The following is a 17,191-nucleotide window of genomic DNA, read 5'->3' as shown; positions in this document are numbered from 1 at the left end:
AAACTAAAAAAGAGCTTCATATTACATTCCTGTATCAGGGATTAAAAAAATCCAGATAGTTAAAACTGGTTATCTGCTTTCTATTCAGTTAGTCTCAATGACCTCCCAACTTACTTCCAGTAAGATCCTCTGACACAAATTGCATTGCATGCCACAGATTGATATGCCAAGACACAGCTGGGTAAACAGGGAAGTTTGTTTCTTAATTTGTATTTACATTCAAAAATCAGTCTTTACCACATACATTATTCTGACTTCCTGGACTTCAACAATTTTACCTGTAAATCAACCTGACTGAACACTGTTACACTGCAACGAAGCGAAAAACATTAAATATGCTTATATATGCATGTATGCATGATTATAATGCAGTGTGTATACATCAGTTGGGACCAGTCCAGATGTTATTTTCCTATGGCTTACGCTGAGCCACATGCCAGTAGAAGAGGTTTCACCTAAACTGGTAACACAGAACATGAAGTCCCTTTGGTCTAAAAATAGATCTGGATGCCAGGGTTCAAATAGCAGTCTCAAAACCCACAAGACTTGAATTTCAGCAAAGCTGAACCTATGTGTCTGTTCTGTTTTGTGCAATGAAGGAGAAATACCAAGTTCAGATGTTTGAATGAAATATCCTGAGATGTCAAAGAGGCAGCTACAAATTCTCTCCCAAATGGTTTTTTCCATGATTGCACCTTTGCACTCGTTCAGTATTGAAACAATCAACTTTCACCTCAAATTACTCTATTGAAAAACAACTTTAGAAATTAAATATGGTGCTAAAAATTGCTATTGCCACAAACTCTCTGAATAAAGCTTGGAACTCGAATCTCACTTGTGCACTTCTCTGAGTTACTCTGAACTGCACTGCATTATAGAAGACTTTGAGAAGGCTTCCACCCCACTCCCAAGCTAAAAAAAAATTTAATCTTAAAAAATACATTACATTTGAGAAAAAAAAAGGCAACATGTTAAGAAAACTTCTGACAGGAAAACTTCTAAGTAAAATTACTAATTAGTTCCACATTTAAAGGTATTAAAATGCTTATAAATAAATCTATTTACCTGGTCTATGTCACAAGCAAGACGAAGCAATACTGGAAATACTCGCTTATGTAAATGATACATAGGTGGGGGACCCTGATGTCCTTCTGGCATCTGAGTCGCTTTTCCCAACATATATGTGACTATGCTGTGTAGCAGCTCACATGCTGCAACCTGAAATTTAAAAATCCCTTTGGTTACGCATCCATTACTTTCACAGAGAAGCCGAAATTGTGGGCAGAAGACAGTAAGTTACTAGAAACACTGTACTTGAGAAATCTCTAAATCTCTCCAATCTATGCTAAGTCATTGTTTCAGGAACAGATTATGACCATGGAATCAATTTATGCACATTCTAACTGGCCTTTTTCCTAATGTTTTAGTCTCTGTGACGGCAGTCAGTCTTTCAGTTGGAGAAAATTAATCCCTAGATAAGTCACTCATCATTGTGTTTTCAAGGATACTTCCATTCTTGACCCTCTTCGGATATCACCATCCCAATCCAGCACAGTAAGAAAATATTTCCTTAAGTGTTCTGCTGGATTGGGCCCACAAGCTCATAGGCTACACATGAGAAGAAGGCCAAACAACAATGAAGATCCAATAGTGTAAATTTTCATGTTTATGTTAAGTCTAACTCCAAAAGCACAATGCTCTCTGACAGAGCTTAGTGCAACAACTCTTCAGTTTTTAAACACTCAGAATAACATCACCATGAAACAGCAAAGAAGTACATTGCTACCTGTGAATAAATTAAAACAGGTTTTTAGTCACAAGGAAGACATTATTTTATGCAATATTTATCAGCTAGCACAAAACAAAATTTAGAGAAAACATCAATACTTTTGTTTGTCTGTCACTTGCAGAAAGAGCCAGTTCAGTCACACGAGGCAAAAATAAATCCAAGTAGATGACAGGCTTCATATCTGCAAATGGTACAGCAAAGCTCAGACGCTTTTCAGTGTCCCAGGATACACATTTCTTCATCATCTCTTCTGCAGAGGTAGCTAATGCATTTGAAAAAAGATCAAAACAAGCTTTATATCATACACAGAGAGCGAGTATTTACATGGCTCAGTCAAAAAAATCTATAACCTTCCAACTTCAGCTACATTGCCGTGCAATGTTAATGCTGTATAAATTACTATAAAAACTAAAGCCAACATTTCAGGAGAGAGTTGCAGCAGTCTCCAGTTTCAATACAGGTTAAGTTTGGAGACAGTTATAAATCCAGCAGACATTGAATCATACTTGATTTAAAGTACTGCTTTAAGACATCCAACTTTTGTCTTCTAATGTTACAAAAAATTCTTGAAGGTCAATCAGACCCTGCAATTGCACAGAACATGACTATATCTCTGGCTGCCTCTTCCAAGGAAAACTGGCAGACTTACTGCCTTCTCTCCCTACCTTTTCATATTTGTTTATGTGGCTAACAAGCTGATCACACTTCGTATTTAATTTCCAAGGAATAAGGCTACTTTTCAACAGTATTTCTGAGTAAGTAACAGAGAAGTATGTGGCAGAAAGAAATTTGATTCTAAAGGCAGAAAAAACAAATGTAAACATAAAAAGAAAGGAACAAAACTTCTATTCAACTACATTAGTTTCTAGACTACCTAAATTTTGCACTGACTAAAGTGAGAACTGTAGTAAAAATGTGAAACAGGCACTAAGGAGTTACAAACTGGGGTAAAGTTTTAAAATGGCTTTGCAGCCAGAGGGTGAAGGTGGGGGAATAAATAAAACCATATACCCAGATGCATATATAACTTTTGCCTTTAAACTGTAGTTTTCTACACACTTTCTGCATTCCATACTACGTTGGTGAATACGTTGCTCTACCAAACCTCAGAACTGAATAAAAGCAATTTGTTTAAACAAGAGCAACAAAAAATAGGTATACCTGAAAAGCTCATGCATTCCTCTAAAGTGATGCTGAGACCTTACTGCAATCTGCTTTCAAGAGAGACAGCAGAGGCCTATAAATATTTATGTGTACACTGACAGTGTACTCACCTGTAATTAAGTTGTGGTTAATCTGCCCTCCCAAAGATCCAAGTAGGCGTGCCACTCGAGTCCTTACTGCTTCCAAGGAGGGACTTTCCTCCTAAAAAAATCAACAGATTAATATTATTGAAAGAAGAGCTACTTCTATATAAAAGTAATTCACTTTACAGAATAAATGAAGGTTTTATGGCTCTTGTTAACATAGAGATTAGAAGAAGAACTGCATTAAACAAGAGAACAGTTTTGGTTTAATAAGCAAAAGAAGGCAAGACTGGAAAGCATTTTCATCACGATTTGTGGTTTTCAATTGCAACTTTTCAAATAAAGGTTAAAATTTTAGTAAAATTTTATTACCACAGATAACATATACCTATAGAATGACATAACAATCTAAAAAGTAGAAACAAATTGAAGCAAAAATGACTCTTTTCATTTGTTTTAATTCCAGAACACAAGATTTAGATACTGTATCTATATAGAATTATAGAATCATTAAGGTTAGTAAAGGTCACAGAGACCAACCATTAACCTAGCACTGCCATGTTCACCACTAAACCACGTTCCCAAGAGCCACATCCAGGTTTTCCTTTTTGAATGCTTCCAGGGATGGCTATTCTACCACTTCCCTGGGCAGCCTGTTCCAATGCTTAACAACCTTTTCCAAATATCTAATTGAAACCTTCCCTGGTGCAATTTGAGGCCATTTCCTCTTGACCTGTCACTTGTTTCCTGGGAGACCAACCCCAATCTTGCTACAACCTCTTCAAGAATGTCCCCCCTGAGCCTCCTTTTCTCCAGGCTAAACAATGGTCGTTCCCTCAGTCAACCAGTTTTGTATAAGCAGCCTGTACAGGATACAAAATTTACTCATTTTGCTTCACAGAATCATAGAACGATTAAGTTTGGAAGGGACCATGGCAGGTCATCTAGTCCAACCTTCCTGCTTAAGAAGGGTCCCTAGAGCATGTGGTACAGAACTGTGTCCAGATGACTTCTGACTGTCTTCAGAGAAGACCACCCCACATCCTCTCTGGGCAATCTGTTCCGGTGCTTGGTCACTCACACAGTAAAGAAATTCTTTCTCATATTCAGGTGGAACTTCCTGTGCATCAGTTTCTGTCCATTGCCTCTTGTCCTATCGCTCAGATCCACCAAGAAGAGCCGGGTTCCATCCTCCTGACACCGTCCCTTCAGATACTTATAGACACTGCGAAGGTCCCCTCTTAGTTTTCATTTCTCCAGGTTAAACAGGCCCCACTCCCTCAGCCTTTTCTCATAAGAAGTGCTCCAGTCCCCTAATCATCTTCCCTAGCTCTCCACTGGACTCGCTCCACGAGTTCTATATTTGAACACCACTAGGTTGGAAAGAATTCGATATACAGGGCTAAATAATAGTTTCACCCCTAAGAAGAGGTTTATTCCATGTTAGCTTGTGCACTGGAATATACAAATAAAACTACCCTAATTTTGAACTACTGGTCACTGGTCAAAGTGATGCATATGTTGGCCTCTAAAGTCAAAAAACCTATCCACACAAGATAATTAGAAAAAAAAAAAGCCAAAAACTGACATATTTCACAAAATTGTATTTGCATACTGCACCACTGCTAAGCTGGGACCTAATTTTGGGTGTTGCAGCTAAATTTTTGTTGCCACAATATATCAGTCTGGCAGTGACACTGACAGGATTTCTCCAGTTCCCTTTCCTCGCTTCATTCCCATTCTCACCCTAGAATAAGAATCTTTCCAGATGTGCTGATGCTACAGTTTTTTGAACCCCTCTGTAGAATGGGATTTATTAAACTCATCTAAGGTAAAAATAACCCTCACTAAAAAATCCAAACCAAACATGCAAGAAAGGAAGAGAAACAGTAGGAAGCAATTAACATATAACTCTAAAAAGAAACAGGACTCTTACCAATGAAGATGTCTTTGCTTTTCTTATACGCTGTATCACAACTTTGTTATATCCCTTCTGGGCTGCTCGAGAAAGTTTCCTTACTTCCCAGTTATTCTGGGATTCAACTGATGAACAAAAAAAGAGCATATAAATCAGTTTATTGCTGATTTATCATTTTATCAGTTTATTGCTGATTGTATCAGCAACTCATGCACCTACTCACAATTTCATTAAAAAACACAACACTCTGATTTTGCCCATTTTTATTTTTAAGATGTGACAACTATTATTTAATTTAAAACTTTTATTAAAGAAAACATATTATTTTAATAAGCTTAGTGAAAACTAAGGACATATCACAGAGAAGTGACACATAAAATGGCTATAATTAATGATTGTTCAGCAGAAGCAAGTAAATCCTAGTTTAAAAAAAGAGGTAAATTTTAGGGTGTAAGGGAAGCTGTATTGTTCCAATCAGATGAAGCATGAAATAGAGACAAAAGGTATGTCATATCCACTTCTTTAGGCATTAACTACAAAAAATTATTTTCCACTCCCTTAAGACCACCAATTTTTTGCATGCATGTACCTGTAGATGTAGAGCTTTTCAAATAACCATCAAGAAGAGGTAGAACATCCTTGTAGTAAGGTTGCATCATATGTCTGGGGATGTGAGCTGACCAGTCTTCCAAAGCATCCAGTCCCAGATCGGCCATTGGGATACAGCTAAGGCCCAGCTTAAAGGCAGTCTGTGTGTCAAATGCAAAACTATCAGTCTTTCATTCTTATTGACTACTATTATTTAAAGGTAAAAAAACCCCAAGTTTGAAAACATTTAGCATACAATACATCTCCTTTTGTAATAACTTCTGCCTGCCTAACATCTCAAGATCAGCACAGGAGATATGTATTATATTGCAACACAGGCACTAAGAGTGTCAGCTTAGTACAAAAGCAAATTCCAACAATTTATTTGTTTATCCAAAAAGTCAGGTCATTTGTATAATATACCTCATTGAAGACAGTACAAAGCTTAATAGTTACCTTAACAGCTGAACAGGATGCCAAGTTTCCTCCAGAATGTTTGGATGTATTTTAGTTAAAAAAAAAAAAATGTTAGCTGTATATCACTTTGACTCACCTGCAGTGCAGGAATATATGCTTTGATATCAAGCATGATGATGTCATGTGGTAAAGAGAGCAAAAAAATAAGACAGGATGCCAACAACTCATCCTTATACTGTTTCATTTTTGCTGAAACCTAAAATTCAGATAAATAGGTTAAGAACAACCATAAACCTTTTAAGATCTTAACTTAGTTGTATCAATACCCATGTAAAATAAACAAGTCAAAACCAATACTGGAATCTCATTCACCTGCAGACAGTTATCAGAAAGTAATTAATACACTAGTATACAGTTATTCCTCAATTTTATACGAACAGGTGATCAACACATCTCTTCTGACATTAAGCAAAATACAGGCAGAAAAAAATCTTAAACCCCCTCTAAACTGCACAGCTCAAAGAGCAGGAATACTCTTATCATACAGATAAGATTTCTCAGAAGATACAGTTTTTGGTTGAATCATGTATGTTTATATTCAGACTAAGAAACTCAGTGAGCAAAATCACTTACTTCTTTTCCGAACTTTACAAACAGTGCAAAGCAAGACCTCTTTTCTGGGTCTTCAGGACATTTTCTGAGACTCACTGGACTGACACCCTACAAAACAGCACACAAATCGACAGTATTAAAACACTCGTAGTACACAGCACAAATATGAAACACAAGTTCAACTCAGAATACATACATCACTGTCCAATACAAAACTGGCATCAGTGAAAACTTGAAATGCACCTTTGACCTTTCAGAGGTTAGAAACTAACATTAACACAGTGCACTGAGGGTCGACTTTCTGGAACACAATTAATGTAAATAAGCAAAAGACACATGATTGAAAAGTAACTTTTCCATGGCTTAACTTCCTCCTTGCCAGCCTGTCTAATAAACTACAAAACACCCAAACTTCCCTAACAGTGGATGTTCAGGTGGCAAGAATGAGGATGGAATAAGAAAACAGCAATTTACAACAGCCTCCACAGTAAGAACATCTACAACGAGTTCCCAAATTTGCTTCAACTGGTGCTGTGGCAGGAACAGCTGTGGGCTGTGTGGTGGGCTACACACATCAGGTACACACATCAGGTACACACACCGTCACTTTAACATAGCTTCCATACCACAGATAGTGCATCTACCAACAGAGCATCTTATTTCCTGTGGAAATCAGTGAGTGAAATAGAAGAATACCCCAGAAGATGAGAAATTACCCCATACATGTCTCTGCTGTTCTGGTTAGATTGTTTCTAATACTGAAGCTGTCTTTTGTAGGGCCTGCACTGCAAGGGTACATCCTATCTCTGTTCACCCAGCTCAGGATTTTGGAAAGAGTGTTACACATGAATGGTGTCTCTTCACAAAGAGGGTTTCGAGTCTAAATTTTGACCTTCTATGTGCTTGTAACTAGAGGTATAGGAGGCTATAAATATTTGAAACAACCAAGTAACACTTGAATGAAGTATTTTCCATAGTGCATAAAATACTATACATAAAGAACTGCACAATCACTAATGCAAAGTTACCCCTCCACTGGGAAAAGAGATCTCACCTCAAAGTATTTTATCCTCTTGGCAATTTTCATTGTAACAGAAAGCAGTTTGTAGAATCCACTAATAAGAGGTAGTCTTGTTGAATGCATAATAAGTTCATAACCAAATGAATACATCCAAGGTTTAAAGTATTCTGCATGTTTCTCTGGAAGTATCTCCCTAAAACAGAGGCACAGAAAACATAGGGGTGGAGAGGAAAAGAAAAAAAAAGAAACCAATAAAATACATTTTTTTTAAACTTTCATCTGAGTAAAAGAATGGAAATACTGCTAAAACAGAGCAGCTCCAAGGACAGTGAGAGAATAATTGCATGCTGCCTTCTGAGGCAGGCACAGGATGAGTTTTATTTTGCTTTAGAGCACAAAGTTACTTCTTCCTTATTATATCTTGTTACTGAATTTATATCCTCACATATCACATTTCATTATTGAGACCGTAGCATCATTAGGGAAAATCAACTAGACCTCCACAGGCAACCAATGCTTGTCTCCTGTACTCTTCAAAAAGACCTGAGCTGCTAAGCTAGTATGTTTTTACCCATGACCCAGATAACTGAAAACCCCTTACTGCCTCCCTGCTAATCATCATGTGCATTTTGAAATGTCATCTATAAAACTAACTCAGAAACATGCATCTTAAATAAATCTCACCTCAAACTTCTTCCAATCACTTATGTAACTTCCAATTACATAAAAACATATCAATACCTGCAGAATTCCACTAGATTTAGAAAGGCAATAAAGTCTGTTGGCTTTGTTGGCTGAAGATTTGAAGCAGGGTCAGAAGTAGGTCCAACCAAAGCACTGTCACTTTCATTTTCATCCTGAAAACAAATATTGACGTAAGAACACCAGATCTGACAACATAGAAAGCATTTACACCATTTTTTTGCCAGATAAACAGTCTGCCTCTTTTTCTAGCTGCTATTAGCTAGTCTGACACAAAGGACTTTTAATTGACACATCAACAATTCAAAGGAGCAATAAGGCATGCTTGTTTCTGAGGAGAAAAATCAAAACCAGTAGATGCCAAAGCAGGATGTCTAAAATAACAGATTCTGTGAGCTTCCACTGAATCTGATTTTTCCATCCCTTAACACTGCAATGCAATATTCAGAAATATGAAGTAAAACATCATGTCTAGTATGAATGATACTTCAAGGACACTCTAAGGTGCTATCTTAGCATAACAAAAACAGAACAGGGGATGTGATTTTGGTTCCCCTACAACAGCAGCAATTAATGGGCAAGTCCTCAGCTCTCACCTGTTCATTAACACCCAGTTTCTGAACAGTCAGGTCCAATTTCTCAATAATCTTCAAAATGGATTTTATAAGTTCATCATACAGCAAGCGACTCAGGGATTGCAGTGGTGAATTTTCAGTAAGAAAGTTTGCATCTTCAAAAACACATTCCTTTGTAGGAGGAAAAAGTTGGCATTTCAAAACACAAATGAAAATTATTTCTTTAACTTATAAACTAACATTTGAATGATCTAGAGAATGCCATTTTAGACGATTCTCAGCTATGAAAGCGTAAATTAACCCCTGTTTAATTCATTTATGAACCATAAAATCCAACTAAAACCAAGAAACAGTCCTTTTACACTATGACATTTAGAGAGAGTCTAAGGTTAGAAAATAAGACTCAGGATTGTGCTTCCTTTTGTATTTCCATTTTAACTATGCTTTTACCTTCATTGTGTCACAGCTCAGTAGACTTCTAAAGAGATACAGATAGTCCTTATAAGTTGGTACTTTCCACCTCCCTGTCCCAACTTCTCCAGCTTCAAAGGATTCCGTTGATCCAGAAGTTTCTTTTCCAAAAAAATCCTGAAGGGACACAACATTTTTTAGATACACCACTGTGGTGTTTTCAGCTTGGCTGGCTGCCAGGTGCCCACTAGGCCACTCTATCATGCCCTCCGCAGCAGGATGGGGACGGGGAAAATAAGATGGAAAAAACTTGCAGGCCTTTGTTACAGGTAGCAGATGCTCCGAAAGACAAACGTCTTAATAATGAATGGCTCCCACCTCCTCCTTTCTCCTAGCTTCCACTGCTGAGCAGATGCCATATGGCATGGAATACCCCTTTGGTCAGTTTGGGTCAGCTATCCTGACTATGTTCCCCCAGCCTACTGGTGAGGGGGGAATGTTGGGAGACAGTGCTGATGCTGTGAGGACACTGCTCAGCAGTAGCCAAAACAATGGTGTGTTATCAACATGTTTCCAGCTGCAAATACAAGCACAGCACTATGAGTGGGAAAAATTAACTCAGCCAACACAACTGCATACGTAACTATCTCACCCATGGTAAGACAATTTAAAATTACTGTTGCAGGTAGAAACATTAGCTTTGTCACCTAATCTATCTGAAAAGAACACAAAACAACAATCTCCTTCCAAAAAATATCTCCAGTGCTCTGTATTTGAGAGAATCAGGATTAAAAAGCTTTTAAATCCCCCCTTAACACAAGTATTCAATAAAACTTTTAAAATGTCCAAAATTTGTTAACCTGGAAGAAAGTTGGATGACTTCAATCACAATCTAGTTCAACGAAGACAACACAACCAACCAAAGGTCTATTTCCCATCATTTTTCCCATTCAGTACAAGAGGCACATCCATATTACACTGAGCAGATGTGGGGATGAGAGACTAGTAAAAACTGAGCCAATAAGTAACAACAATAATGGACTAATGACAAAATGGATAGCACTATTTTTGCTTTTTTGGGTCTTCTCCTGTTTACTGGGCGAGACTGTCAAGAACTGGAACGTATACTTCAGGAATCTAGACAAAATAAATATGTTTGAACTGTTATTTTACCTTTGAAAATGTGATCGGCTTGGAGAAAATTCTGATTAATCCCTGATGCACTGAAACAAACAAAAAACTGACTTAAAAAGGCACACCATCCATATCACTCATTACATTAACAGTGAAATAAATCAGTCTTCTATTTTCTATATTCTGTCAGGATAAGGAAGAGGCAAAAGAACACAGATTTTTTTCTTTAAGGATGGAATAGCCCAAACCAAAGCCTTAACTCCAGGATGTTTCACAGAGCACCAATTTTGAACTTAGTTGTTACTACTTCTTCTTAATATTGCTTTGACTTTTTCCTGTCTCTGAATGCAGTGATGACAATGCCCCTAATGCCCTTTTTGAAAAGGCAACAATTCCCAATGACTCTTACAGGCATGGTGCTTGGATGGACCACTTCCCAAATCAAGACCATGGGAAACAACAGAAATGCCAGAGCAATAGAGAAATACATTATGAATAATTGAAAGAAATTCAAAATATTGTCTACATATAATTACAAAGAAATGTCAGCATGCTGGAGGCTACTAGAACTGGTAACTTGTCAGTTACCAATGCTGATACAATTCAGTATTACATTCACAGCACTGCACATGATTGATTGCACATTTGGAATTTTACTTTTACTACGTAGAAGTTCCAGAGCATGAAAAGAGTGTATTTCTAACAGAGATAACCCTACTTTTTGTAATATTTTGTACGGTTAATTGAAAGAGTATTGAATAGGTTTTTGCACATTTTTCTATGAAATTCCTTTATTCTTATAATCCCCAAAGGAGGAATGCAAATCTTATCACAAAAATACATTCTCCTGCCCTTAATCATAGCCACAGTTGTTAAATGCATTCCTGAAGTGATTTAACAACAGATACTGAAAAATAACACGATGAGAATGCTAAACCTCCATCATTAGAGAACAAGAAAAGCTTCATTTTTGATCCTAAGTAGCTATTCCATATATCTTTCTTAGAATTGGTTGATTGATTTAGGAAAAAAAAAAATCCAAATCAAAAATCTCCATAATCCCCCAAAAACTCCAACCAAGCTGGTATCACAGACTCACCCACAGTGCTAATAAAGCTCCAGAGAACTGGACCTTTTCCTGAGAGGGCTAAAAACACCTTTATGATAGATCTGCAACAGACATGCTGCATTTTTTCACTGTACTGTGGAAAGCTGTTGATCTGCAGCACAACTAGATGTTCAAGAACTGAAGTGTATACTTCAGGAACCTATAATAAATAAGAATACAACACCCATCAGGCAAAGACAATGACCATTAGTCATTATGAACATGAAGAATTACGCTAAATTATTTCAGCAAGATACTTTGTTACAGGAGTTTGCCCCATGACCTGCTCTTGGAACAAGGAGAGACTTAGCAAGTGAATTCATCTTAGACATAGAAAACCCCAGACAAAGAGAAAAAAACAAAAAACAACAACAAAAAGATCCCCCCAAAATAAAACTAAACAAAAAGAAAGTTTCCGGGAACACCTTACAGAAAGCAGCTGCTCAATACATTAGTGCTTCAGTGAAACTAGTCTTTAGCTTATTATAAAAGTAGCAATTTAATTAATCATCAGCAGCATAATCTGTTCGTCCTTAATCATCTGAATACAGCTTGTATGTATGTCTCAACTTTACTTCCCAGCTCCAGTAGGATCCAGAAAGCCCTCATTTGAACAGACAGCACAACACCATTGGAGGACCAAAGCATCAGCCTCAGAGAACATGCACCAAAACAAAGCAGTAGTATAAACACATAAAGAAAGGGTCTGGCTACATCCAAATAGAAATACCAAAAAAAAGTATTCACATTTGGCTACCATGGTTTTCATTACAATGCACTGTTGCATTTTATTTAGTATATTCAGTGCATTTTCTTTATTCAAATAAAATCCAGTAAAGTATTCTCCTGGTATTCTTCCCACACCCTAGAGGCTAAAAGTCATTGCATTTCAGATAAAGAAACACCTTTTACCATAGGTAAGCTCACAGCTACTATCTCCTTATACAACTGTAACTGCATAAAGGAACTGCCTGGTACTTGAAACGCTCCACTTACTGTATCTATATGGAATATCACACTTGCAATGGATTGGAGGAAACTCGGTAGCTGATACAGATGGTCATCTATTGTTTCTGCTTCTGTGAGGTACATTTGCTTACAACGCTGAAGGAGCTCCACGTACATGTGGTCCACATCCTTAGAATGTATAGCTTTACAGGGCTTAGAGAGAGGAAATAAAATACTGATTCAGCAAATAGATGCTGTAGCACTAAAAAACCCAGCCAAGTCTTCCCTGAAACATAGTAAGAACAGTATTTTAAATTTTTCCAGGAACTCAACACATCTGAATAAATTAACTTTATTCTACTTGCTACATGTATGAGAAACACTGTACCTGCAAAGAACTAAAATAATAGTTCACTAATGCAGAGTAATTTACTGTAAAAGTATTTGAACTTCAGTGACTTGAATTTCAAATTCAGCCTGAAAAACCGGAACTTTGGTTGTAAATACCTTAAATACAGCATTATGAATGCTAATACTTATATTTTGAACTAGATGCACTAAAGTCTTAAGTGGTTTACCTTAATGGGGCTTAACCAATTATCACTGACAGGCTACTACTATTTAACATTTAACCCAGCAATCCAAATTCTGAACTGTCGTTGTTATAGAGTTTCTACAGAGGCTAAAGACAACTCCTAAACTAATGGATAAGTGGAAAGCATCCCAAACAATATTAGAGGGTATGTAATAAAGCTTACACATTTCTATAGAATGACTTGTAAATCACAGCATGAGCTAGGTCAAAATGCAGCCTTTGTGGAAAGGAACCAGGAACCAGGTTACAAGTAAGAACTTGTGCTAGGGAATTTACCATGGAAAAAGAATGGACTGACTTAGGTAACGGCAGAATATGGGAGTTAGCTTAAAGGTTGAGTCTAGCCTGCCTAAAAACATGCTGACAAAATCAAGGCTACTCATTTATCACTTGTAGAACTTCAAGATTATTTTAGCAATTAGATAATAAAAGAAATATTCTTCCTTGTAACTGGATCAAGCTTGAACACAAGTTTAGTAATACAGTCACAACTTGCAGCATCACCAAGACTCTGCTTCCTCACAACTGTATCAGTATCTGATGCTCAGCCAAGACTTAACCTAAACACACTAACAACTATTAGTGAGTGTTAACATATTAAAGATTTATAGGTATTGGAGCATTAAATTTGTTAACAACGCAGTATTATCCTATGACTGTTTTTACATTATGCAATTTTAAATTCTTGAGTTCAGGAGAAGGTATTTTTAATAAGATTCTTTCAACTCAGTCATTTGAAATACTTCATTTTTTATGGAAACAATACCTTGAACTCAATTCCTTTCTACCTCACATCACAGAAGAGGAAGACTAGGTTTGAACAAAGCACATGAAAAATTCCACAATACAAATGTATTCTGCTCAAAATGTAGCAAAAGAGAAAGGATTCAGCCAGTAACCAGCTATTTCATCACACTTCCTAACCTTCTCTAAATAATACTTGAGAATATTTAACATAATTTTTGCTTTGAGGGAGAAAAAAAAAAGCGTCTAGAACTATGTTATATGAAAGTTGGGGTACCACCATCAAGCACAGAGGTCGCAGGTACATGACACCATTCGTTCATTGAATTTTGACTTTATTGTTATATTCCCATTTTAACTGTTGGCAAAAATTGGAAGTTGGTTCCTAATGGTGCTCTCTGACAAACATACCTGCCCTCTACATATGTAAGTAAGCATGGTTTTGTTTGTTGGTTTTTGTTTGGGTGTTTTGTTTGGTTTTTTTAAATTTGTGGTTATTTCACAAATTGCCTCCAAGTGTCCTGCACCCAGCAGTGCATTTTAGCTATTTGACTGAGATTCCTGCTCTGAAAGAAACATCTGAACTACCTTCAGAGCAAAGCTGGCCTGGATTCTACCTTTTAAAAGCAGACAGAGATAATGAAGTCTTGTCTGTACCTAAGCAAATAAGCACATCCTTAAGTTTTGTGACAGTTGTATAGGAAGCTCTCGTTTTTCCACTTCAGACCTTGTGCACAAGAAGTAACTATAACCCTCACTGCTAAGTGCTCCCACTAAATTCAGTATGTGTTCCAGTAACTTTCAACAACAAGGTGTTTTACAGTGTCATTAATTAAGCTCAACACTTTGTCCAGAAACAGCAGCATTCCCTATTAAATGAGCTGTGTAACACTGTGAAATGAATGTATATGAATCCTAACTTTAAATACATTCAGTCAGCTCCTTTATCAGAATAACTTTTCTGCACATACTGCTGCAAAAAGCCCATATCCACGAATGGCAATGGACAATTCTTTGCTGCTTGAATCCATTCTTCTGATGATTCCATAGAACTGCTCCATGAAGAACTGCAACTTGTCCTTGTGTAGCTCCGCATCTTTAGCTACCATTAAAGAAATCTGTAAAGCAGACACAAACATTTCAGCATTTCCAGAAATATTTAAAAAAGTCACAAAAATGTACAGTAAGTCTTACAAGATAATCAGCTTGTAGCACAAAGCACTTCAAACAAAATAATACTTATTAGACAGATTTGTTGAACTTTCAAGCACCAAATACTCCCACTTCTTAAAGAAATTTGACTTTGCTTTAGACTCAGAGATCCCAGTGAAGTTACAACACCTGATTGAGGAATGAATCCAGTGCAGAATGGCTGGCTTTCTTCAGTTCCTGATGCGTGTGGCCACACCATTTACACATCACTTCATAGAGGGAGGCATAGTTGTCCAGGAGCAAGGCACCAAACTGAGCAGAATGCCAGCTGAACAGCTGTAAACCAGCTGCAATTTAAAACCAATTCGCATTAAAAGACAGACTTACATTCTCCTTTACAAAACCAGCCCAGACTATAAAGTCCACAACAGGACTTCAAGTAGCTATAACCAACATGACTGGAGAATATAAAATGTATTCCTCTAGGCATTACAGTAGCAGTATCCAAACATTAAGATTTTAGGCATAAAAACAACCCTCCAAAGTCCTCTTTAAAAATGTACACCATTATGCAAAGTACAGCTGTGTTCTGAAGTAATTTACATTAAGAGTGAAAATAAAGGGATTTTACTGGTTATAAATAATAATGCTTGACTGCACAATTCAGAAGGATGTGGTTTCTGTTCTCAGGACACTTGCACAAGTTCCCTTCTCTGCCAAACCGCGATGCAGACAAATAAGGAATTCAGATTATAGGCAATTTCACTACCCCAAATACAAGCATAAATGAAATGTCAAGATCCTTAATGAATTAACTGGGGACAGACTATCTTTAAAGTGGGGTTTACTATTTATTCACAGTTACCATGGGCCTAGTACTCAAACCTTACATTTCTGCAATTCCTGCATAAGCCACTCAACATTTCACAGGCCAATTTCTAATCTTCCTCCAAATTTCCCCCCCGCCTCTTTTTCTCCTTCTTCCAGTGAAATTTCACTTCCTGTTTTTTCTTTTAACCCAATCCCTTGTCTCTTCTTTTCTCCTAATTACCTACGCTCCTCTTATTTCTACTCCTACTGTGATTCCTTCCTTGTATCAGAATTTTGTATTACTCCAGAGGGGCAAATATCACCAAGTGCAAAGGTGCTATTTATAAGCTGATTAGATCTCCCCTAGTTTAACCAAATACATGTTAAACTCTTTAAACTTCAGCTTAAAGTACCTTGGCTTTCCTCCCCGACCAGCTTAGGGGATTGAATACTAGAGCTACCTGAACACAGCCAGTAAAGAATAAACAATTCCAGAGAAAAGACATCGCATGTATCCACCTCACCACGAATTGAAATGACTTACAGTCTTACCTAGAGGTACCGCATATCGCTTCTGATCAACCTGTAATATCAGAAAAGGTTTGTCATATATGATTTGCTCTTCATCAGGGCTAATTAATTTATGCTGAACAATTAGCACATGGCAGATTTACCTGTGGGTTGATTGCCTTCATTGCAAAATCAAAAATCTCCTTTGCCGTCTGAGGATCTGTGAAACAATCCAATAGTTAGTATTTCACTACTGACATACAAGAAGTAGAGTGAAGACAAAGATATTTTTATCCAAAACTTGGTATGAAGAAGCAATACTGGAAAGATCTCTTTTTTTTTTTTTTTTTAACTCCTTTTAAGAGACATTCCTGAAATGCTCTTAAATTTGAAAAAAAAAAATTGTACATCTATATTAATTGATTTTTTGAATATCCATATTATAACAAACATGTCTCTTGTAAGAGAAACGCATCTTTATATAAACTGCATTCCAGCTTCAATGTGCCTCTCAAGGCTGCCCAATATCTGGTCAGAAAATAGCACTGCAAACATTTACATACAGAAAATATCAGTGAAGCCACTTTCCACAAGAACAGGGACCATGTGTTGTGCATAAAACATCTACCAGTAGGGAAATTTTCACTCAGTATTTACAGTGAGAAATGGTGCTATTTTTTGGTTGTATGGTGATTCAAAGTGTAACTGTCTGTATAACTGTATCAAAATGTATAACTGTCTTTCTTACATAGAAAAAGAACATACCTTCGTCCACAGATTTGGTGAAGTTGCACATGAGGGCAACCAGTCCCCTCAGACATCCTGCTACAACAGTTAGCTTGGGTCCCCTTGTAGCAGATGTCATCTGAAAAAAAAAAAATTAAAAAAAATATTCCCAGGCTAATATAAA

General features: G+C 37.0%; 1 protein-coding gene across 2 annotated transcripts in view; it reads right to left on the bottom strand.

Annotated features, from left to right (window-relative positions):
- The window catches only part of PRKDC (protein kinase, DNA-activated, catalytic subunit), an 85,465-nt gene that overhangs the window by 62,746 nt on the left and 5,528 nt on the right, over positions 1–17,191 (bottom strand). For both annotated transcript variants that reach the window (XM_027890210.1, XM_027890211.1), the window contains exons 7-25: positions 17,047–17,146; positions 16,446–16,501; positions 16,324–16,354; positions 15,151–15,308; positions 14,781–14,927; positions 12,519–12,683; positions 11,514–11,682; positions 10,454–10,503; positions 9,320–9,457; positions 8,891–9,040; positions 8,334–8,449; positions 7,626–7,785; positions 6,593–6,679; positions 6,096–6,215; positions 5,544–5,703; positions 4,973–5,079; positions 3,064–3,154; positions 1,888–2,051; positions 1,066–1,218 (exon numbers count right to left, since the gene is read on the bottom strand). In XM_027890210.1, coding sequence (XP_027746011.1) covers positions 1,066–1,218; positions 1,888–2,051; positions 3,064–3,154; positions 4,973–5,079; positions 5,544–5,703; positions 6,096–6,215; positions 6,593–6,679; positions 7,626–7,785; positions 8,334–8,449; positions 8,891–9,040; positions 9,320–9,457; positions 10,454–10,503; positions 11,514–11,682; positions 12,519–12,683; positions 14,781–14,927; positions 15,151–15,308; positions 16,324–16,354; positions 16,446–16,501; positions 17,047–17,146 — 2,322 coding nt within the window. The remainder of the gene's footprint in view (positions 1–1,065; positions 1,219–1,887; positions 2,052–3,063; positions 3,155–4,972; positions 5,080–5,543; positions 5,704–6,095; positions 6,216–6,592; positions 6,680–7,625; positions 7,786–8,333; positions 8,450–8,890; positions 9,041–9,319; positions 9,458–10,453; positions 10,504–11,513; positions 11,683–12,518; positions 12,684–14,780; positions 14,928–15,150; positions 15,309–16,323; positions 16,355–16,445; positions 16,502–17,046; positions 17,147–17,191) is intronic.

The sequence above is a fragment of the Empidonax traillii genome, unplaced genomic scaffold (genome assembly GCF_003031625.1).
Source record: "Empidonax traillii isolate 1590-97213 ecotype Southwest subspecies unplaced genomic scaffold, ASM303162v1 scaffold281:size1424471, whole genome shotgun sequence".
Lineage (NCBI taxonomy): Eukaryota > Metazoa > Chordata > Aves > Passeriformes > Tyrannidae > Empidonax > Empidonax traillii.
This window is presented reverse-complemented; position numbering and strand designations above follow the sequence as displayed.